The sequence below is a fragment of the Scyliorhinus canicula genome, chromosome 18 (genome assembly GCF_902713615.1).
Source record: "Scyliorhinus canicula chromosome 18, sScyCan1.1, whole genome shotgun sequence".
Lineage (NCBI taxonomy): Eukaryota > Metazoa > Chordata > Chondrichthyes > Carcharhiniformes > Scyliorhinidae > Scyliorhinus > Scyliorhinus canicula.
The window spans coordinates 76,636,763-76,660,798 of NC_052163.1; the positions used below are offsets into that span (position 1 = coordinate 76,636,763).

The following is a 24,036-nucleotide window of genomic DNA, read 5'->3' on the forward strand; positions in this document are numbered from 1 at the left end:
TTACCTTTATTCCCCTCTCTCCCCGCCTTCTCTGTCTTTTGGCCAATGAGGTCTCAGGAGGGGTCCCAGCAGCCGATGGTCCGGTTGATGACCATTTCACAGGCCACCTGAGTCCGTCCCAGGTGTCCCATCTCTGGTGGTGTGGGCAGCACATGACCTGTTCCCATAGAAGGTAACAGTAGATACTCTGGGTGAAGGAAAGTCTGGCTCGATCTGGGCTACGGACAATAGACCTGCATTTCAATGGGGTACAATGATCTCCTGCTGGGTCTCAGTAGAGTGCAGTGATCTTTGATGGGTGATTGAATGGGACAGGCCCAGATTCCTGGTTCTACACCCTCCAGACAGGGGAAATATCCTGCCTACATCTACTCTGTCAAGCACTGTAAGGATTTTCTATGATTGAATGAGATCACCACTCATTTTTCTAAACTCCAGAGAGGCTCAGTCTATTTATCTTTCTCATTGGACAATGCTTGCAGCCTAGGAAGGAGTTTGGTGAACCTTTGTTGCATTCCCTCTAGGGCAAAAGTGTAGTTTTCTTTAGGTAGGGAGACCAAATCTGCACACGCTACTCCGGTGTGGTCTCGTCAAAACTCTACATAATTGAAGTAAGACATCTTTACTCCTATTCTTAAATCCCCTTGTAATAAAGGCCAATATACCATTTACCTATTTGTTTGTAAATATGGAGTACCCAATTAATTTTTCCCAATAAAAGGGCAATTTAGCGTGGAAAATTCACTTACCCTGCATATCTTTGGGTTGTGGGGGAGAAACCCACGCAAACAAGTGGAGAATGTGCAAACTCCACACGGACAGTGACCCAGAGTCTGGATCGAACCTGGGACCTTGGTGCCGTGAGGCAGCAGTGCTAGCCACTGTGCTGCCCGGCTATTTACCTCCTTAATTGTTTGCTGTACCTTCATGAACAAGGGCACCCAAGTTCATAGATTCCTTACAGTGCAGAAGGAAGCCATTCAGCCCATGGAGCCTGCACCATCCTTGAAAGAGCACCCTACCTAGGCCCACTCTTCTGCCTTATCCCCGTAATCTGATAACCCCATCTAACCATGCAGACATAGGGAGAATGTGCAAGCTCCACACAGTCACTGAAGGTCGGAATTGAACCTGGGTCCCTGGTGCTGTGAGCCAGCAGTGCTAACCAGTGTGCCACCCCGTCGTCCCTTTGAAGTTCAATATTTCCAAGTCTTTCGTCATTGAAGAAATATTTCTCTTTTTCCTATCAATGTGGGCAGTAATCTCCCATTTCTTCACATTATTTCACCTGCCAAATGTTTTGCCCACTTGTTTCGCCTCTCCAAATCCCCTTGAAGCGTCTTTGTATCCTCCTCAGAATTCACACTTCCATCTAGTTTAGTGTCCTCTGCAGATATGGAAATATTACAAGTAATCCCCACATCCTAGTCACTTGTATAGATTATGAATAGTTGTGGCTCAAGTGGTGATCCTTGCAGTACCCTACTCATCACAGCCTGCTAACCTGAGAATGACCCATTTAACCCTACTCGCGGTTTTCTGTCCATGAACAAGTTCTCAGTCCATGTCAGTATATTACCCCCCCCCCCCCCCAATCCCAAGTGCCCTAATTTTGTTTACTAACCTCCAGTGTGGAAGGTTATCAAAAGCTTTCTAAAAACCTGAATACATCACATCCATCACTTCCCCTTATTTATTTTGCTAGTTTCCGCCTCAAAAAACTCCCAAAAGGTTTGCTAAACATGGTTTTCCTTTCCAGTGCTGACTCCTACCATTATTGTCCTGTTAACACGTCCTTTATTATAGATTCTCACATTTTCTCTACTATTGATATCAGGCCAACAGGTCTGTAATCTCCCATTTGCGCTTTCCCTCTTTTTTTTTTTAGTGGGGTTAAATTCTCCACCTTCCAATATGCAGAAACCATTCCAGCGTCTCTAGAATGTTGAAGGACAACCACCAATGCATCAACTATCTCTACAGCCACCACCAGAGAATTTATCTAGTTTAAGCCCTATTAATTTCTCTAGTACCTTTTTTTCTTTATTAATATATTGCAGTTCCTCATTTACACTGGTCCCTTGACTCTCCATTATTTCTGGGAGGTTTTTAATATTTTCTTCCATGAAGTCAGATACAAAATATTTTAGTTTCTCTGCCATTTCCTTATTTTCCCATTATAAATTCTTAAGAGTTTGTAATTGACCACATTCGTTTTGGCTAATATTTTCTTTTTTACGTACCTGTCAAAGCTGTTATAGTCTGTTTTCATGTTTCTTGCTAGTTTACTTTCATATTCCATCTTCCTCTTTCTTAGCCTTTTTTTTGGTATTCCTTTATAGAATTTTAAAATGCTCCCAATCCTCAGGTTTACGATGTTTTTTGGCAACTTCATACCCCTCTTTCCTTTGATCTAATAGATTTCTTGATTTCTTTCACATTAGCCATGGTTGGAACTTCCCTTTACTACACAAAACATGTATTAGTTCTTTAAATGTTAGCCATTGCCTGTCTACTATCATACCTTTTAATCTCATTTTACAATCCACCAAAGTAATTTACCCATCATAGCTTCCTTTGTTTAGATTTCATAGAATCATAGAATTTATAGAGCAGAAGGAGGCCATTCAGCCCAAGTCTGCACTGTCCCTTGGAAAGAGCACCCTACTGAGGGCGACACCTTCACCCTATCCCCGTAACCCAACCAAACCGTTTGGATACTAAGGGCAATTTAGCATGGCCAATCCATCTAACTGCACTTCTTTGGACAGTGGGAGGACCGGAGCACCCGAAGGAAACCCATGCAGACACAGGGAGAAAGTGCAAACTACACAGAGATACTGATTGAACTACATCACTTTCAAACTAAATGTAAAATTCCATAATATTATGGTCACTCTTTCGTAAAGGCTCCTTTAAATGAAATGAAATGAAATTTGAAATGAAATGAAATGAAAATCGCTTATTGCCACGAGTAGGCTTCAATGAAGTTAGTGTGAAAAGTCCCTAGTCACCACATTCCGGCGCCTGTCCGGGGAGGCTGGTACGGGAATCGAACCGTGCTGCTGGCCTGCTTGGTCTGCTTTAAAAGCCAGCGATTAGCCCAGTGAGCTAAACCAGTCCCTTGTTTACAACAAGATTATTAATTTGCTCTTTTTCATTGCACAATAATAGATCTAAAATAACCTGTTCTGTAGATTGTTCCTCAGCGTACTGCTCTAGAAAACCATCTTGCATGCATTCTAGGAATTCATCCTCTATAACATTAATATTAATTAAGTTTACCCAGTTGAGTCGTAAATTGAAATCCCTATGATTATTGTATTACCATTGTTATACTAATTTCCTCTAAGTTCCTGATTTATACTGTAATTTATGTACCACTGTTGTTTAGTGGTTATAAACAACTCCCACTAATGTTTTCTATCCCTTGATGTTTCTTAGTTCCACTTGAACTTGATCTTTAGAACTAAAGTAATCTCTCAGTACAGTACTACACCTTCACTCCCACGTTCTTGGTCCCCTGGCATTCAGTCATATCCTCCTGTCCTTGACTAAATCAAATATGCTAACCAAACAGGTGTAACTGCCTTCTGGAACAAAGTGTCCAGGTAACATTCCCCCTTCCTGATGCATCACCATGTCTGCAGCTCGGCCTCCATCTCTCTAAAGATCCTCAAGCAATGGGAACTTAGTACAGATATGGTTGCCATGGATTGCAGTGGCATCCAGGAGCTCTCACATGCTGCAACTGTAACTCATCAGTTGTCCTGCCATCTTATTGCTGGTTTAGCACAGTGGGCTAACCAGCTGGCTTGTAATGCAGAACAATGCCAGCTGTGCGGGTTCAATTCCCATACTGGCCTCCCCGAACAGGCGTGGAATGTGGCGATTAGGAGCTTTTCACAGTAACTTCATTGAAGCCTCCTTGTGACAATAAGTGATTATTATTATTTTATTATTAATTAAATGTATTTATCTTAATTTATAGTTTCCCCCCTTCACCAAACCTCCCCACTCACCAATCTCCTGGCTTCACACTGCACTCAAAAACCCCTGCATTTTATACTCTCTGAAAACAATGATGAGTCGACTCTGCTAGAGCTTAGGAACCAGCTTAAGCAAGCTACCTAATAAAGTAATTACAGCTGCTGTCAGCTTGTATATCCCAGGTTAAGACTGGAATAAACTTGATATACCTCTTAACTTGAACAGTAATTTTTAGTTAATTGCTAAATGGAAACAAAACTAGAGTTTTGTGAGTGATTATCCCTTAATCCTGAGATTCCCTCACTCAGCAAAGCTTCACACTGTACTTTTAAGCAGCACTAAATACAGACCAAGAACATAGGGGACAAAAACAAACCCAATTTATTTGAACTTGATTAGTAAAGTGCATTTGACCATGTTGACTCCTTCCCTCTCATTCATATAATGCTTTTCACTTCTTCTCATACATGCTGCTGCTAGATAGGTTGTGACCCTGCCATCAACATACTGTGGGTCACTAATGACCAAATTACTCACCTTGATAAACACAGAAAAAGCCAAGGTGACTAGCACAGATCAGAAATTGTGTACTATGAGGCAAGTGACTGACTATATGATTTCTACAATGGCTATGGGAAACCTGAAAAGAGTACTCTCCACTTGCAAAGCTGTGTGCAGCTGCAGTAACACTTGATTAACACCACCCTGAGGAAGCAGTTTGCTTGATCAACATGCCATGCAATTTAAGTCGCGCAGTAGCTGTTGGGTGCATCTTTATTTCAGCAGCTCATTGAGGCTTCTTCGACAGCACTTCACATACTCAAGTAACGCTACCACCTAGGAGAAGCAGAACAGTTGTGTGGGAACATAATCACCATCCAGTTTGCCCTCCATCACACCATCATGATTTCGTCGTACCTTATAGTTCCTTTACATTGTTGGAATTCATAGTCTAACAGCGCTGTCGGAGCACCTTCATTACTTAGACTGAAGTAATTCAAGACAACTACTGATGGGCAAGAAAATGCTAGCCTTAAGTTCTGTGCTGTTTTGGGAGTCTTGAGTTCAACTCGATTGCCTTTTCACTCTGGAGATGAGTTGTGAATAGTTGGTATATGAAAATTCTACAGCATTCATTTAAACCTAACTTTAAAAAAAAGAAACGGCTCCTGTCCTTTACTGACCACCGGTAAATGTATTCTTGCTGCCACCAGCCCTTTTAAATGTCACGGTGGACTTCTGGTGGTGTCTTGCTGGTGTACTAGCGGCGCTATTCAACAAACAGTTCAAGACGCAGTGGAGAGTTATATCTGGGGACCTTCGAATGTCGACAGACGTTCAGAAGAGGCCCTGGGTCACATACGGTCAAAGCTGGAGAAAACCTCTGAGAATAGAAACATAGATAATAGGTGCAGGAGTCAGCCATTTGGCCCTTCGAGCCTACACCACCATTCAATATGATGGTGGCTGATCATGCAAATTCAGTATCCCGCTCACATTTTCTTTCCATACCCATTGATCCCTTTAGCCGCAAGGGCCCCGTCCAGCTCCCTCTTGAATATATCCAATGAACTGGCCCCAACTGTGGTAGAGAATTCCACAAGTTCGCAACTCTCTGAGAGAAGAAGTTCTTCCTCATCTCAGACTTGAATAGCTTACCCCTTATACTTAGGCTGTGACCCCAAGTTCTAGCTCCTCAAAACTACCAAACTGCCCCTCCACGAACAAGTCCCCAAACCGCTCAAGACCCTACCCCTCCCATGATCTAAATGTCGATCCTAAACTTTACGGCACCAAAAGATGGTGTCACCCCGAGTTCCCCAACATCAGGAACTTTCTTCTCGCATCTATCCTGTCCAGTCCATCAGGATTTTATATGTTTCTATGAGATCCCCACTCATTCTTCTAAACTCCACTGAGTACAAGCCCAGTCGATCCAGTCTTTCTTCATATGTCAGTACTTCCATCCCGGAAATTAGTCTGATGAACCTGCACCGGACAACCTTATTAACAAGAATGTCCTTCCTCAAACTAGGAGACCAAAACTGAACACAATACTCAAGGTGTGGACTCAGCAGGGCCCTGTATAAAGAGCATGGTGCGATGATTAAGGACGTTGAAATGGCTTTGTCAAAGCACGACGAGCAAATTGCCTTGTTAGGATCTCTGTTGGCTGGCGCGAAAAGACGCTGAGGGTGAAGGTTGACGATCTCGAAAACCGCTCGAGGTGACAGAACCTCAGAATTGTGGGGTTGCTGCAGGGTTTGGAAGGCCTGACTCCCAATGTGTACTTTTCACAGAAGTTTGGGAAGATGAGGGGGGGAGGGTATATTCACATCCACTCGGAGCTGGACAGGGCCCATCGGACGCTCCATCAGAAGCCCCCGCTGAACGAATCACCACGGGCTGTCATTGTACAGTTCCACAGCTTCCAAGAGAAGGAGTGGCCCCTGAAATGGGCCAAGGAGCATCGGGACTGCAAATGGGCAGTTTACATCATCAGGATCTACCAGAGTGTTCGAGTTCAACTGGCAAGGAAGCAGACAGCTTTCAACAAGGCCAAAGCCACCCTGTAGAAGGGCGGTGATTGGTTTGGGGTGGTGTACCTGGCAAAGTTTCAAGGTTTATTCGTCGAAGGACTATTATTTCAATCCACCAGAGGAGGCTGATTACATTGTTAAAAAACATGGCCTCAGTTTGAATTAATTGTGTGTCCCTGGTGAGGTTTTTGATTGTTGAGGGTGGAAAGGGGTATTGGGGTGCCTTGTATATATGTGTTGCTATTTCTTTGTTCTTGAGTGAGAAGATTGTTTCATATTTTGGATGTTGTGGGGGTTTAATGTAATGGGGGTGTTGGTATATGGATTATGGTTGTTACAGGAAATATATAGCTCCTGGTGGGAATATGATTTCGAAGGGGTTTTGCTTTACTCTGTTTCCCGAGAGTGGCAGCAGTATTTTCTTTCATTTTAACCCTGGGCAGGGGCGGCCCCGCTAGCAGTGAAGTCAGCTAGCTAATGGGAGTGATTGGGGAGAGTAGCTCCTGTACTCTGACTCATCGTTGTTCGAGATCCTACGGTGATGTCGTCAGCAACCTTGTAGATGGTGTTGGAGGTTAAGTTTAGCTCCATGTTGTTGTTGGTCTCTGTGCTAACCATCTTTAGGTGCCGTAAAGTTTAGGCTCGGCATTTAGGTCATGGGAGGGGTATGGTCTTGAGCGGTTTGGGGACTTGTTCGTGGAGGGGCGGTTCGGCAGTTTTGAGGAGCTGTCTAAAGTTTGAACTCTGGGCCGAACTTGTTCCAATACTTCCAGATTCGTAACTTTTTTCGAAAGACTTTTTCCTCATTTCCCGTGTCACCACTGGCCTCCCTGTTGAGGAAGATTCTGTCTTTAGCCGATTGGGGCAGTATTTTGGATATCTATGGCCAGATCTCGTCAGCGGAATCGCCCCAGTGGATGAGATGAAGGCAAAGTGGGTGGGGGAATTGGGACTTATTTTGGACCAGGAGGTGTGGAGTCAGCTCCTTTGCAGGGTAAACCCGAGGTTCTCCTGTGCGCGGCTCAGCCTGATCCAGTTCAAGTTGGTGCCTAGCGCTCATCTGACCAAGGCTAAGATGAGTGATTTCTTTTTTGGGAGTGGAGGGAAAATGTGAGTGGTGTTCTTGCGGGCCGGCTAACCACACTCGTTCTGGCCGGGTCCCAAGTTGCCAAGCTTTTGGGTCTGCTTCTTTAACACCATGTCATGAATTCTTAACGACAGGCTGGAGCCTGGTCCTTTGTGGCCATTTTTGGATATCGGACTTGCTGGTGCTGCAGGGCGGAGGGGTGAAGGCTGATGTCCTTGCCTTGGCCTCGTTAATAGCCCAGAAGCGACTTCTGCTTGGGTGGAGGTCTCCTACTCTGCCAGTGCCTCGGCCTGGTTGAATGACCTCATGGAATCTATGCATTTGGAGAAGGTCAAATACACTGTCAGGGGATCAGTTGGGGGTTCTACCTGAGATGGCAGCCATTCATTTCTTTTTTTAATGAGTTAGTCACCATTGGAGGTGGGGAGGGGGGTTTATTTTACATTTGGGAGTGTGGGTTTTTTGGATGTGATCTACATTGTTGGTTGTGTTTCTTTATATTGTTTGTAACTTGCAACGCCCATTTTATATGGAAAATCATTTGTTAATGAAAAATCTTGAATAAAAGTATTTTTTTAAAATGTTATGGTAAACCTGGAACCAGTATGAAGATGCTGAGCAACTGGCTACTCACGCAAAGATACTGAGGCGGTAAATTGGTCACAAGTTTTGAAATATACTTTGGGTACCAGTAAAAGCAAGCATTTACATCTGTATAGTATTTTGCACGATGCGTTGGTCTGGGGTGAGCACAGTAAGAAGTCTTACAACACCAGGTTAAAGTCCAACAGATTTGTTACAAACACTGGCTTTCGGAGCGCAGCTCCTCCATTCACCTGATGAAGCAGCAGTGCTCCGAAAGCTAGTGTTTGTAACAAACCTGTTGGACTTTAACCTGGTGTTGTAAGACTTCTTACAGTATTTTTCACAACCTCAGAAAGGAAGACAATTTGGGACTTTTTGAATAAAGTCACTGTTTTAATGTAGGAAATGTGACAAGGTCACACACAGTAATGGAATAAATAACCAGTGCATGCGTTTTAATGGTTGATATATTAAAATTGACCAAGGTATACTGGAGGACTTCCAAGCCCCATACTGCAACATCTTTTGTGTCCATCAGAAAGGTCAGTTGGAGCTTTGGTTTAACCTCTCTCACTGATAGAAGGCACCTCCGTGAATAAAGTTAGCCTAGACTTTGTGCTGAGGAGTTTGAATTCACCACCTTCTGATACTAGATGAATGTACTACTGCAAAGCTAAAGGTGACAAATCTGAATAACAATACTCATTGGGCGCGATTTACCATGTGAAAGCAGAGTCCCGTTTTGTGCGCATACCGCGGCGACATGGCACCAAGAACAACCCTGCTATCGAACGGGACTCTGTCATTTTTTTTGCCTCGGTTGGGAATGCCCTGCCAAGGCCGCACTTACTTTATTTCCTGCACTGATGAGCTGAAGAGATCGTGGCACCCTGGCAGTGCCCCAGCCAGTCTAGCAGCGATATTTGGGCACCTCGGCAGGGCCCAGGTGCCAAGGTACCAATGGCATGCCAGAGTATCACCCTGCCCAGAGCCCGACCACCGATGGCCTGGGAGACCACACTAGGTGCTGTGACACCTGATTTACATTTGTGTGGACCAGTGCTACACGACGCCATGGCGATGTCTCCCAGGTGCAGGTGTTAGTTCCCGAGCCTCGGAAGAATCGGGCGCAGACATATTTAAAGGAGCTAAATGGCGCACTTTAATATGTTAATCTGGATTTTGTCCAGCGAGAGTGAGATTCCGATTGTGACGTCTGGTGAGAACTTGTGAGGCGTTCGAGTGTGGCAAATCTTGCGAACGGACTTTTGCGGGATTTAATGGTCTTGTTGCGTCACCGAGTCGAATATGATGAGGCCATTTCATAGCTCCCAATAACGGTGAAGGAGAGGGCTGCAATTATTTTAAATAGAGAATTCCACATGTTGATTATTTTTTCAGTGCTGCCATGTCCCATTTTACCATCTTGTTGCTAGCCTTCAGAGAGTGAATGTTCACACGGTTCAGCCTGAACGAATGGCTAATTTATAATCACTACAAAACTGCAGTAGGATTATAAAGGAAGTAAAATAACTTCCAAATGTGACTTTAATAGCAGTGTAATTGTAAAGTGGTTTGTTCGGAATTGAAGTTGCCAGGTTGCTGTACAACGGCGTGAAGAATTGTTATTGTGCATACCCTTCATTCTTTTGGCTGAGAAACTGAAAGCGGTGATGAGCATAACGTGACAATAACAGGAAAAGCACTATACTTTATCTTAAAAATGTGGATTCTGTTTATTGAGCTACCTCTGTTACATATGGTGTTAATTTATGGAATGCTGAGCAGCTGTGAGAGCAATGCTGACCTAATTATAGGCGAGTCACATTCTAGTGTCTTTCGGTTAAGTTTTTCCAGAAGAGTTTTCTTGAGAATGGGTCATTTCAACACTGTCGTAGAGTTAATATTTTTTTCTCCAAAAATTTGAATTATGGTCAATGTGACACTGCGCAGAATTAAATTCAGGTGCTCTGTAAATGCAAGCTGTTGTTGAATGACCGTTACAGCCACTGAGATGAAGGTTGGACATGTAAGATGTGGTTTTACTGCCATAAAACCTTGTTTTTGATTTGTGATTGATTTTATTTTTTCCTGATTGTGATTCAAAGGTGATGGAGTTTTTCTGGTAATATTTGGTTTTTAATTTGAAAATCGCATAATGTTTCTCACCGTACCATTTGTGACTGTTACTTGCATGCTTGATCGATTTACCAGTGGGCGAAACAGGGGTGAGTGTTCACATCCTGGTTGCAACTAAATGGGATAGATTTGTAACCGATCTAGCAACTCAAGATTGGAAAACCATCAGCAGCAGCAGAATTGGACTCGACCACAATCCATAACCTCATGACCTGGTATATCCTCCGCTCTACCATTACTACCAAATCAGAGGATCAACCCTGGTTCAATGAAGAGTGCAAGGGGGTATGCCAGGAGCAACACCAGGCATACCTAAAAATGAGGTGTCAACCTGGTGAAGCTACAACACAGCACTACTTGCATCCCAAACAGCATATCCACAACCACTGGATTAGATCCAAGCTCTGCAGTCCTGCTCCATCCAATCATGAATGGTAGTGGAAAATTTATCAATGCACTGGAGGAGGAGGCTTCACAAATATCCCCCATCGTCAATGATGGGAAAGCCCAGCACATCAGTCCAAAAGATAAGGCTGAATCACTTGCAGCAATCTTTAGCCAGAGGTGCCAAATGGAAGAGCCATCTTGGCCCCCTCCAGAGTGCCTCAGCATCACAGATGCCAGTCTTCAGCCAATTTGATGCACTCCGCTTGATATCAAGAAACAACTGAAGACTCTGGATGCTGCAAAGACGAGAGGCTCAGACAATATTTTGGCTATAATATGGAAGATGTGTGCACTAGAAGTTGCTGTGTCCTCCCGAGCCAAGCTCTCCGAGTACAGAATCTACCAGGTGATGTGGATAATTGCCCAAGTATTTCTTGTACACAGAAAGCAGGACAAATGAAACTCGGCTCTATCATCGATCATCAATAACGTGATCACCAACGATGCTATCAAGTAGCACTGGACTACCAAAATCCTGCTCATTGACATTCATTTTGGGTTCTGCCAGGATCATTCGGCTCCTGACCTGGCTATAGCCTTGACTCGAACTAGGACAAAAGAGTTGAACTCCAGAGGTGAGGTGAGTTGACTGCTTTTGACACCGATACGAAATTTGACCAAGTCTGGCATCAAAGACCCGATCAAAAATGGAGTAAATGGAATTCGGGGGAAATACTCCATTGGTTGGAGTCATCCATAGCACAAAGGAAGATTGATGTAATTGTTGGAGGTAAATCATCTAAATTCCAAGACATCACTGCAGAAGTTCCTCAGGGTAATGTCCTTGGCCCAACCATCTTCTGCTGCTTCATCAATTACCTTCATTCCATAATAGGATCAGATGTGGGGATGTTTGCTGATAATTGCACAATCTTCAGCCCCATTTGCGACCTCGCAGATAATGAAGCAGTCCAAGTGCAGCAAGATCTGGATAATATCCAGGATTGGGCTGGCATGGCAAGTACTATTTGTGCCACACAAGTGCCAGACAGTGACTATCTCCAACAAGCGAGATATAACCATTGCCCTTTGATATTCAATGGCATTACCATTGCTAAATCCCCCACTATAACATACTGAGGGTTACCATTGATCAGAAACTGAACTGGACAAGCCACATAAATACTGAGGCTACATGAGTAGATCAGATGTTAGGAATCCTGCTGTGCATAACTCACTTTCTGACTCCACAAAGCCTGGCCATCAACTACATGGCATAAGTCAGGAGTGTATTGGAATACAGTCCACTTGGCTGGATGAGTGCAGTAGCACCTAAGAAGCTTGCCATCATCCAGGAGAAAGCTTGATTGGCACCTCATCCACAAGCATGCACTCCTTCCGCCACACAGTGTCCACAGCGTATACATCTACAAGATAGCCTGTAGGAACTCACCAAGGCTCCTTATACAGCAACATCCAAATTTCCGACCATTGGAAGGACAAGGGCAGCAGGTACATGGGAGCACCAAGTCACTCACCACCCTGACTTGGAAATCTATTTTCTTTCCCTCACTGTCGCTGGGTCAAAATCTTGGAACTCTCTAGCTAACAGCACTGTGGATGTACCTATGCCACAAGGACTGCGTGGTTCAAAAGGCAGATCACCACCATCCATGAGGGATGGGCAGCACCCACATCCCATGAACAAAAAATAAAAAAACTTCAATCGCAGAGCATGAATGAATTTTGAAAACTGAAATGGTATATATTACAGATGTGTGAAGCACAGAGCATTTTCTGAGCCCCATTTTGTGTTTCTTGGGGGGGGGGGGGGGTGTTACAATGTTGGGGAATAGCTTTTAATTACTAATCAGAATGAGATTTTTCATTCAGTCAGTATGAGGTAGTTTGTGGGAAACCAAGAATAAAGAAAATTACAGCACAGGAACAGGCCCTTCAAGCCTGCACCGACCATGCTGCCTGTCTGAACTAAAACCCCCTACTCTTCTGAGGACCATATCCCTCTATTCCTATCCTATTCATGTACTGGTTACGATGCCCCTTAAAAGCCCCTATCGTATCTGCTTCCACTACCTCCCCCGGCAGCAGGTTCCGCCCTCTGTGTAAAAACAACCTGTCTCGTACATCTCCTTTACACCTTGCCCCTAGCACTTTAAACCTATGCCCCCGGGTAATTGACTCTTCCACCCTGGGAAAAAGCTTCTGACTATCCACTCTGTCCATGCCCCTCATAATCTTGTAGACTTCTATCAGGTCGGCCTCAACCTCTGTCGTTCCAGTGAGAACAAACCAGGTTTCTCCAACCTCTCCTCATAGCTAATGCCCTCCATACCAGGCAACATCCTGGTAAATCTTTTCTGTACCCGCTCCAAAGCCTCCACATCCTTCTGGTAGCATGGCGACCAGAATTGAACACTATATTCCAAGTGCGGCCTTCCATTCAGAAACACACCCTTCCACTGCTACCCTCTGTCTTCTATGACCGAGCCAGTTCTGTATCCATCTTCATAGAATTCATAGAACATATAGTGCGGTAGGAGGCCATTCGGCCCATCGAGTCCACACCGACCCACTTAAGCCCTCACTTCCACCCTATCCCCGTAACCCAATAACTACTCCTAACCTTTTTGGACACCAAGGGTAATTTAGCATGGCCAATTCACCTAGCCTGCACGTCTTTGGACTGTGAGAGGAAACCGGAACACCCGGAGGAAACCCAAGCAGACACACGGAGAATGTGCAGACTCCGCACAGACAGTGACCCAGTGGGTAATCGAACCTGGGACCCTGCCGCTGTGAAGCCACAGTGTTAGCCACTTATGCCACCATTCTGCCCATCTTGCCAGCTCACTTCTGATCCCATGCGACTTCACCTTCTGTACCAGTCTGCCATGAGGGATCTTGTCAAAGGCCTTCCTGAGGTCCATGTAGTCAACATCCACTGCCCTACCCTCATCAATCATCTTCGTCATTTCCTCAAAAAACTCGATCAAGTTAGTGAGACATGACCCCCCCTTCAGAAAACCATGTTGTTTCTCCCCTCATTTCCAAGTGGGGATAAATCCTATTTCGAAGAATCCTCTCCAATAGTTTCCCTACCCACTCATGGAAGCCTCACCGGCCTGTAATTACCTGGATTATCCTGGCTACCCTTCTTACGCAACGGAACAACATTGGCTATTCTCCAATCCTCTGGGACCTCCCCTGTAGCCAGTGAGGATACAAAGATTTCTCTCAAGCCCCAGCAATTTCCTCCCTTGCATCTCTCAGTATTCTGGGGTATATCCCATCAGGCCCTTAATGTTTTTCAAGACCCCCAATACCTCCTTTTTGATTTCCACATGACTCAAGCTATCTACACACCCTTCACCAAACTCATCATCCAACAAGTCCTTCTCTTTGGTGAATACTGATGCAAAGTACTCATTTCCTTGCCCATTTCCTCTGGCTCCACGCATTCATTCCCTCCCCTGTCCTTGAGTGGGCTAATCCTCTCACTGGCTACCCTCTTGCTCTTTATATATGTATAAAAAGCCGTGGGATTTTCCTTAAATTGCTGGCCAATGACTTTTCGTGACCCCTTTTAGCCCTCCTGACTCCTTGCTTAAGTTTATTTCTACTTTCCTTGTATTCCACATTTTCTTTGTGTGTTCCCAGCCTCCTAGCCTTGACAAATGCTTCCTTTTTCTTTTTGACGAGGCTCAACATATCTCTCATTATCCAAGGTTCCCGTAACTTGCCATACTTACCCTTCATCCTATAGGAACGTGCAAGTCCTGAATTCCTATCAACTTACACCTGAAAGCCTCCCACATGCCAGCTGTTGATTTGCCCTCAAACATCTGCCTCCAATCTACATTCTTCAGTTTCTGGCTAATATTGTTGTAATTATCCTTCTCCCAATTTAGCACCTTCACCTGAGGACTACACTTACTCTTATCCATCAGTACCTTAAAGCTTACTGAATTGTGGTTATTGTTCCCGAACTGCTCTCCTACTGAAACATCAACCATCTGGCTGGGCTCATTTCCCAATACCAGGTCCAGTAAGGCCCCTTCCCAAATTGGACTATCTACATACTGTTTCAAGAAACCCTCCTAGACACTCCTTACACGCTTTGCCCCATTCACGCCCCTAGTACTAAGTGAGTTCCAGTCAATATAGGGGAAGTTAAAATCACCCACCACAGCAGCCCTGTTACTTTTACACCTTGCCAAAAATCTGCCTACACATCTGTTCCTCTATCTCTCGCTGGCTGTTGGGAAGCCTATAGTAAACCCCAGCATTGTGACTCCACCCTGAGCTCTACCCATATTGCCCCGCTGTATGATCTATCCGAGGTGTCCTCCCACAGTACAGCTGTGATATTCTCCTTAAGCAGTAGTGCAACTCCCCCACCGCTTTTACACTCCCTCTATCCTGCCTGAAACATCTGTATCCTGGAACGTTAAGTTGCCAATCCCGTCCTAGCTTTAGCCAAGTCTCTGTAATGGCAACATCATAATTTCAAGTACTAATCCAAGCTCTAAGTTCTTCTGCCTTACCTGTTACATTTTTTGCATTGATTTCTTGCATTGTAACAAATGCACTTCAGTCCACCAGACCCTCTTTGATCAGCAAGTACACCCTGCCTGCTCTTCCTCTGAGTCTTACTGGCCACCCTACTCTCTAGTTCCCCTTCAGTTAATTCACCGTTGCTTTGGTTCCCACCCCCCTGCCGGAATATTTATGCCCCTCCAGTTTACATGCTCCCCATCCTTCTTGTACAGGTCCCACCTGCCCCTGAAGAGATCCCAATGGTCCAGATATCTGTAACCCTCCCTCCTGCACCAGCTGTTTAGCCACATGTTGAGCTGTACTATCTTTCCATTTCTAGCCTCACTAGCACGTGACACAGGGAACAATTCTGAGATTACAACCCGAGAGACCCTGCTTTTTAACTTTCTACCTAACTTCCTAAACTGCTGCTGCAAGACTTTGTCACTCTTCCTACTTATGTCGTTAGTACCAATATGTACCACGACCTCTGGCTGTTCACCCTTTCCCTTCAGAATGCTTTCTGCCCATTCAGCGACATCCTTTGTCCTGGCACCAGGGAGGCAACATACCATCCTGGAGTCTCTTTCACATCCAGAGAAGTGCTGGTCTGTACCCCTAAGTATAGAGTCCCCATTAACTATTGCTCTAGTGCTCATTGTCCCACCCTGCTTAACATAAGGCCAGCCGTGGTGCCACTGCTCTGGCTGCTGCTGTTGTTATCCCTGATAGACCCCCCCCCCCCCCCCAAAAAGAGTATCCAAAACAGTGTACTTATTAATAATAACAATAATCTGCAAGTAGGCTTACATTAACATTACAATGAAGTTACTGTGAAAATCCCCCAGTCTCCACACTATGGCACCTGTTTAGATACACTGAGGGACAATTCAGAATGTTCAATTCACCTAACAGCGGTCTTTCTGGACATGTGGGAGGAAACCTGAGCACCTGGAAGAAGCCCACGCAGATATGGGAGAACGTGCAGACTGTGCAGACAATGACCCAAACCAGGAATTGAACCAGGGTCCCTGGCTGCTGTGAAGCAACAGTGCTAAACACTGCTACTGTGCCTATGATATGCATGAAGTCACTGAAGAGAGAGGGGGATGACCACAGATGATTCCTGCACTGACTGCCTGTCGCATCTAGCGGTCACCCATCTATCTGCCTGCACCTTGGGTGTCACCACATCACTAAAACACCTGCCTATGGCGCTTTCTGCCACCTTCATGCTCCTAAGTGCATCCAACTGCTGCTCCAACCGAACCATGCGGTCTGTGAAGAGCTGCATTTGGGTGCATTTCCTGCAACTGTACTCGTTTGAGACGCTGGAAGCATCACTGATCCCTCACATTTCACAAGTGCAGCACTTAACCTCACTGACCGATATTTCTATCATCCTACATAGAGTACATAGAACAGTACAGCACAGAACAGGCCCTTCGGCCCTCGATGTTGTGCCGAGCAATGATCACCCTACTCAAACCCACGTATCCACCCTATACCCGTAACCAAACAACCCCCCCCTTAACCTTACTTTTTAGGACACTACGGGCAATTTAGCATGGCCAATCCACCTAACCCGCACATTTTTGGATTACATCCATTAAATTATTTAAGAAAATTTATTGAACACTTAACCTTCACTTATCTCTGCAAATATCTGAGATAGGTCTTTTTATCACTTAACTTCCAAGGATGCTCTCTGGATCTCTCCCTGCAGATTAACAGTTACAAAGCAAAAAGAAAGAAAACAAAACAAAAAGAGAAAAAGCACCTCCTCCCACTCTGCACCGAATTACCACACTGCTCCAAATGACCAACTTTCAATCCCCACTCTGGCTGCCTCACTCAGGCTGTCTCCCACTTCACGTGTGTAAAGCTTCAAACCTTTGCCGTCACTGAAATTAAAGATGCCTGCTTCTTCAAAAAATGTTAAGTAGTGGCTCAAACTGTAAGTCTCTTAAATTTAAATCTAACAGTTGAGCTTTTATCTCCAGTGTCTTATGTTTATTCTGTTTTATTTACTTATTGGTAAGATTGAATGCAATTTCTGCAGGGCTGTTGATACATTTTTATGGAGCACAGTATAAGTGTGAAGTATTCAGTATTGCAGCCCTGTTTATGATGTGTGAAAATCTGTTCAGGAAATACAAAATTTATATTAAAGTTGCGTTATGCCTCAAATTGGAGAGATTTACACTTTGAGGGTAATAATGAAGGTATTTAGTATGGCTAACAGAATCTGTAACTGGGTTGTTGTTTATGTTTACAGATCCATTTGGGACGTTGGACCCCTTTGGAAGTAGTGCCTTTGGGAGTGGAGGTTTCGCAGACTTCACCCAGATGTCCAAGGTAATACATAGTTTGGGTCTTAAAAGTATGAGTATTTGCTGAATTAATTCCTCTACTTGAATCAGTTAATCGCTCCTTGCACTTGCCACAGAAAGCTAGGATGGATATAATTCCCCTTGTTCAGCAGTGACACTGTCGGTAATGGTTCGGGGATCAGTAGTTCTGGAGTTGATCAAGATCCATCTAGTGGTAGTTCTGTGCAGGTGTGACAGTGATAGATAGCTTTATAATTAGACATTTTGTGTGGCGCCATTTAGAATGCCGTGGTGATATATGCAGCAAATTTCATACATTAGGGAAAGACCATGCACCTTCCCTTGACTGCATGGCAGACAAACTCCCAAGCCAGTTGTGAAGCTGCAATTATCCAGCCTTATTTGTGAGGAAGTACTCAGTGTCTTGTTGCAGCATTGGTTGGGGACTTGGGGGCACGGTGGAGAGAGAGATTCTGCCAATGCAGTTGTATGGGCACTTAATAGTGTACTAGATTGAAAGAAGTACTCGTAAATTATTGTCATGTATGGAGTGTTTAGAGCTCTGGACAATGGTGTGGAAACCAGCACAATGTTATGTTTGCTAAGTTTGTATGGCATGTGCTGAGGAAGAGCAGGAACAAAGGGTATCATGGAAGGAAAGACCTCCAGAAGCAGAGGAAGATGTAGTTGGTAGTGGGATCCTGGTAATTCAAGTATATAAGATGGCAGATAACAAATTTAGTGGGATGTTAGTTGAGGGCAAGAAGGAACCATGTTGTTCTGAAAGGAGGAAGCTTTAATGATAGTGCTGGATAATAAGGTGGAAAAGCGATTTAGTGCAAGGGTGTGGGGAATGGTGGGTGAAGGAGAGGCAGGGTGGATGGAGAGCATGAGGGTGTGGAGAGGTGGTGAAGAAGGGGGATGAAATATAAAAGAGACATGACACCAGCTTGTGCTGAAAGTGGAGTCCTGGGAGTGGATATGGTGCAGACTGAGAAACTGAGAGAAAGGAATGGAATTATAAAATAAATGAGAAAAAAGGTAAGAGATGTGGGATTTTTTTTTACATAGAGGGTTGTTAGATCTTGGATTGCCTGACTAGAAATAGTGATGGGTGCAAAATACTTGATAGCTTTTAAAATGAGAGGAATGTGGCGAAGTGGCGGCTCTTTTAGTTGATCGCCACAGACGCAGTAGCCTGAATAGCCTTCATATTGGCTGTAAAATCTCTGATCCATGTTTTCCAATTCTTAATTTGATTCTGATACTTAAATATCAAAATTTAAGTTTCATTTTTGATCAGTAAAAGGAAATTTTTGGAACTATCAGATCCTGAAGTTGCTTCAGTATTCTGTTCCATATTCTGTTCATTCACCTGAGGAAGGAGCTGTGCTCTGAAAGCTAGTGATTCGAAACAAACCTGTTGGACTTTAACATAGTGTTGTAAGACTTCTTACTGTGCTCACCCAGTCCAACGCCGGCATCTCCACATCCTGTTCCATTTAGTTAGTGATTTAAAAAAAAAGAGAATACAACCTTGAACACCTTCTTTTACAAATTAGTGACATAGGAACATTTAGCTTCTCAAACCTGTTCTACTGTTTAACACGGTAAAGACCGATCTGTAATTTAAATCCATACACTGCCTTCGCCTCATTTCCTGTAATACCTTTTGATAACAAAAACCCATCAATCTCAGATTTAACATTAACAATTGATCTTGTGTCAATATTCATTGTTTACAGAAGAGAGTTCCAAACTTTTACCATCCTTGAGATTTTTCCTAATTTTGCTCCTCAAAGTCCAACTGTAATTTCAGGTTATGTCCCCAAGGCTTAGTCACCCAATCACCGGAAATAGTCTGTCTCCATCTACCCTATCTGTCCCTCTTAATATCTGGTATATTTAGAACAAATCATCCCTTAAAGTCTAAATTCTAGGGAATGCAACAAAGTTTTTCTGATCACTTATTATTCTGGTAAATCTACACTGTACTCCCTCCAAGGCTAATAAATCCTTCGATTAGATTTAGTGTGCAGAAGATTCTCAATGCTCTAGATGTGGTCTAACCATACTTCCCATCGCCTATCTTCTACCCTCTTTTATTCTAATCTTGTAGTTATATAGGCCATCATTCCATTAGTCTTTTCATTATTTTTTGTATTTGTTTGTGACATTTTAATGATTTATGTGTATAGACTTGTACGCTTAGGACCTCTCTACCCTAGTTTTTCAAAATCTGCCGACATTGAAACCTGTTTGCCATAGTTTTGCCTATTTACTTAATCTATTACCTCTTTGTACTTTTAAAAAAAAACATTCAGGGAATGTGGGCATCGCTGGCTGGACCAGCATTTGTTGTCCATCCCTAATTATCCTTGCGACTTGCTAGGCTATTTCAGAGGGCATTTAAGGGTCAATCACATTGCTGTGGAGCTGGAGTCTCATGTGAGTCCTACCAGGTGAGGATGTCAGATTTCCTTCCCAAGAGGACATTAGTGAAACAGATGTGTTTTTACAACAATTGACAGTAGTTTCATGCTCGTAGACTATACATTTTAATTGCAGATTTTATTGGAACAAATGTCACCATCTGCCATGGTGGGATTCGAAACCGGACCCCTGAGTCTCCAGATTACTAGTCCAGTGACCATACTACTACGCTGCCACCTTCCCATTATGCTTCCATATATAAATGTATATATATTATGTTCACAGCCATATAGCATCCCAAAGTGCTTTACAGCCAATGAAGTACTTTTGAAGTGTAGTCACAGCTGCAACGTGGGAAACTCCCAGGGCCAGATAATTTCCATCCCAGGGTTTTAAAGGAAGCAGGTGAGAACATTGTAGATGTTCGCCGGGATCTATGTAATGTTTTGCATTTTTGTATACTTTTCCTTTATTCTTATGTTCTCTCTTCCCTCTCTAATCATCTTACAGAACCTGCTTATACTCTGAAAGTGTATCATGCTAAATTCTTTTTTGAATAGCTTCCACTGATCATTTTTCGCTTTCCCCATTGAAAGTCTCACCGCATTGAAGTCAACCTTATCTAAACCTAGAATCTTAGCTGTTTGCCATTTTTCCCTTTCAAACTCGATCATATTATGGAAATGTAGAAAATAGGAGCAGGAGGAGACCCTTCAGCTCATCAAACCTGCTGCACCATTCATTGTGATCATGGCTGATCATCCAAATCAGTAGCCTGATCCTGCCTTCCCCCCCATATCATTTCATCCCCTTCGGCCCGAGGTCGCTAATAAATAAATGTTTATGCACTGTTAGGTTGTTAACTAAATTGGCTCATTATTAAAACTAGTATTTGCTGCCTCCTTGTTGGTTCTAGGTTATATTTCTGCAGAAAACTATTATTTTTTAAAAATAAATTTAGAGTACCCAATAATTTTTTTCCAATTAAGGGGCAATTTAGTGTGGCCAATCCACCTACCCTGCACGTCTTTGGGTTGTGGGGGCGAAACCCACGCAGACATGGGAAGAATGTGCAAACTCCACACGGCAGTGACCCAGGGCCGGGACTGGAACCCGGGTCCTCAGCGCTGCAGGCAGCAGTGCTAACCACTGCGCCACGTGCCGCCCCAGAAAACTATTCTGATCACACTGAAGAAATTAACTACCTTTCTGATGTGCTATTGAAATCTTTGTTAAAGTCAAAATCACCCTTTAAAATCTGCCTTTACTATATGCTTGGCTAACCACTAATTTATACATTCTATTATTATACAGCAGTCACCGAGGGACCTATATACAAGTTACACTCATTTTTTAATTCCTTTCGTTTTTCTTAATTCTACCCATAAACTCTCCATTATTTGTTTCGCCCTTTTTTATATTCTCTTGACCGCTTGAAATGATTTTATCCTTAATCACTGACACTATTCCTGCCGATTTACCATTTTCCCAACTTTCCTTGGGGTTTATAATTGGGTATATTTAATTCCTGAACATCTTGAAGCCATTTCTCACTCATGGCCTTTTTCCACAGGTGGTGATGGCTAGCACGAGGGGGCATAGCTTTAAATTGAGGGGAGATAGATATAGAACATAGGTCCGAGGTAGGTTCTTTACTCAGAGAGTAGTAAGGGTGTGGAATGCCCCGTCTGCAACAGTAGTGGACTCGCCTAACAATAAAGGCATTTAAATGGTCATTGGATAAACACATGGATGATAATGGAATAGTGTAGATGGGCTTTAGATTGGTTTCACAGGTCGGCGCAAGATCAAGGGCCGAAGGGCCTTTACTGCACAGTAATGTTCTACGTTACTATGTCATATTCTCCAAGTTAAATATGTGTCTGTATTCATTCACTTGGTTCCTTATGTTCATTCCATTTGTATCAGGAACATTTAGTTACACATTTGAATCTGTCCTTCTGTCCTAAAGCTTCCCTCATACATTACTTATTTTTTGCTCCTGGTTTAATTACTTTGCAACTTTTAGTTTTTCCTTTAAGCTGTAGCACTTTAAGCATAATTTCTGCCTGTTACTGTAATTTCTTCCCTTTTGTTTGTTTCTGAACTGTTATTCATACTACTGATTCCACTTGTGCCATCCCCTCCTCCAGCCTCCATTTACTAGTTTAAAGCCTTTGTGACCACTTTTATATCGTTTCCTTAAAGAGCCTGTCCCAACCCAGTTACGATGGAGCCTGTCCCAAAAATACCATTCCTTGCTGACCAAGCAGTGGTGCCATGGTCTCATTAAATGGTCAGCATTTTAGCTGTCTGTGCTGACAGTCTTTATTCTCACAGGTAGCAAGTACTTTGTACCCATTGGATAGCAATAGTTTCTGAATATCCTTGTTCCTGGCCATCTGTACACTATTGGCCATGTTAACCCTATTCAGAGCATCTGCCGTTCAATGAACTGTGACTGACATCTGGAGCCAACTTTCCAGATACTGTCTCCCTCTTTTATGTGTCACAGTGTCCCAAACTTGCAATCCAGCTCAATCACGGTGAGCAGGAGAGATTAGAGATGGAGGCATCTATTGCAGATTGCTTACTGTGGTCTTGATGTCCACAACTGCAGTCAAGACAGTCAAATCAACTCTGCCGTAGCTTGGTCTAGATTATTTACATCTATTTCTTGCACTAAGCAGTAAAGCACAAAAAACTTTGATATACTCACTCGCTTGAGCTTATATGAATTATTAAAAGTATTGGAGGCAAAAGCAGCCTTCCTATCTGCACTAAATTCCCACTCTCGGCAAATTTCCAACTTTTGCAGTCTGTTTATGATGAATCTGTTTATCACCAGTCCGCGTAACTATTTGATACTCTCACTGTTTCAGTATAATTTGTGTGCCCTTTATATATAAAACAACTGTATGGTCTATTTGTTAAAAGCCACTGTGAAACCATCGTTTTCCAGTGTTCCTGTGCAGGCTGCAATTTAGAAGTTTATAGAAAATAGTTTTCTGGATATATAATTAGAATACATGTACACTGTAGCTATTTCTGAAGATGTGCTCAAGAAATCTTTATTTTAAAGCACTGATGCCTGTAAGTGGTCTAATTTTAATGTGTCTGGGGAAGAGCTTGCATCATCTGAGGAGAGTGCCCCAACACCAGCTCAATTTATTTAGCTCAGTGAATATTGCATTTATGTTGTGAAAATCAATCACCTTTTGAGTTGAGGTGGTTATCAATTATGCGCCTTTATAGCAATTCAGTGGGAGATTCCCAATAGCACAGGACCACAAGGGAGGAGATGCTAAATATCACAAGTTAGCCAAATTCCAGATGGTTTTCCTTTTGAAGCACAGCATACGATAAATGTTCTGTAATATGGGTATATTGGTTAAGAGCAAATGTTAGTAATCTTCTGTTTCTGCATTACTGCACATCGAGTATTTTCAAAGCCACTTGTCCGACGGTGTTTATTTGAAAAGTTTAGTAGCATGTACTTGATACTGTCTACAGCGAAGGTATAAGATTTGGCTGCTGCCATTTTAAATGAACTTATGAGACTCAGTGTATTTGCCAAGGGGTAATAGTGCAATAATCATTCAGATTGTATCGATAAGCAGTTTCCGTCCAAGAGTGTGCGCTCAGATAAAATACAAACCTCAACATTTGTGAACTTCCAGATCTCCATCAGTTCTTTGTGTTGGACATGTAGATGACACTCATACAAAGATACATGTGGCAAACTGATTGTGGTCAATGGAGACTTGGTACCGGAAGTTTGCTTTAGCATTTGTGCTAGGATTTAGTTGTCGCATTGATCACGAGCTTGTCATTCACACTTCATTTTTAATTTGGAGTGTGTTCTGATACAGACTTTTTAATTCTGTTTTTTAATTTATATGCTGGTGCACTCTTAGATTTGTGCATTCTGTTCTTTCCTGCCACACTCTGATAATCATTCCTTTGTTCCCACCTTGCCTTGTCT

At 43.3% G+C, this 24,036-nt stretch overlaps 1 protein-coding gene across 6 annotated transcripts in view; it reads left to right on the top strand.

The window, feature by feature from the left end:
• The window catches only part of eps15l1a (epidermal growth factor receptor pathway substrate 15-like 1a), a 584,484-nt gene that overhangs the window by 377,512 nt on the left and 182,936 nt on the right, over positions 1–24,036 (top strand). For all 6 annotated transcript variants that reach the window (XM_038777805.1, XM_038777809.1, XM_038777810.1 and 3 more), the window contains one exon: positions 17,564–17,643. In XM_038777805.1, the coding sequence (XP_038633733.1) occupies positions 17,564–17,643 (80 nt within the window). The remainder of the gene's footprint in view (positions 1–17,563; positions 17,644–24,036) is intronic.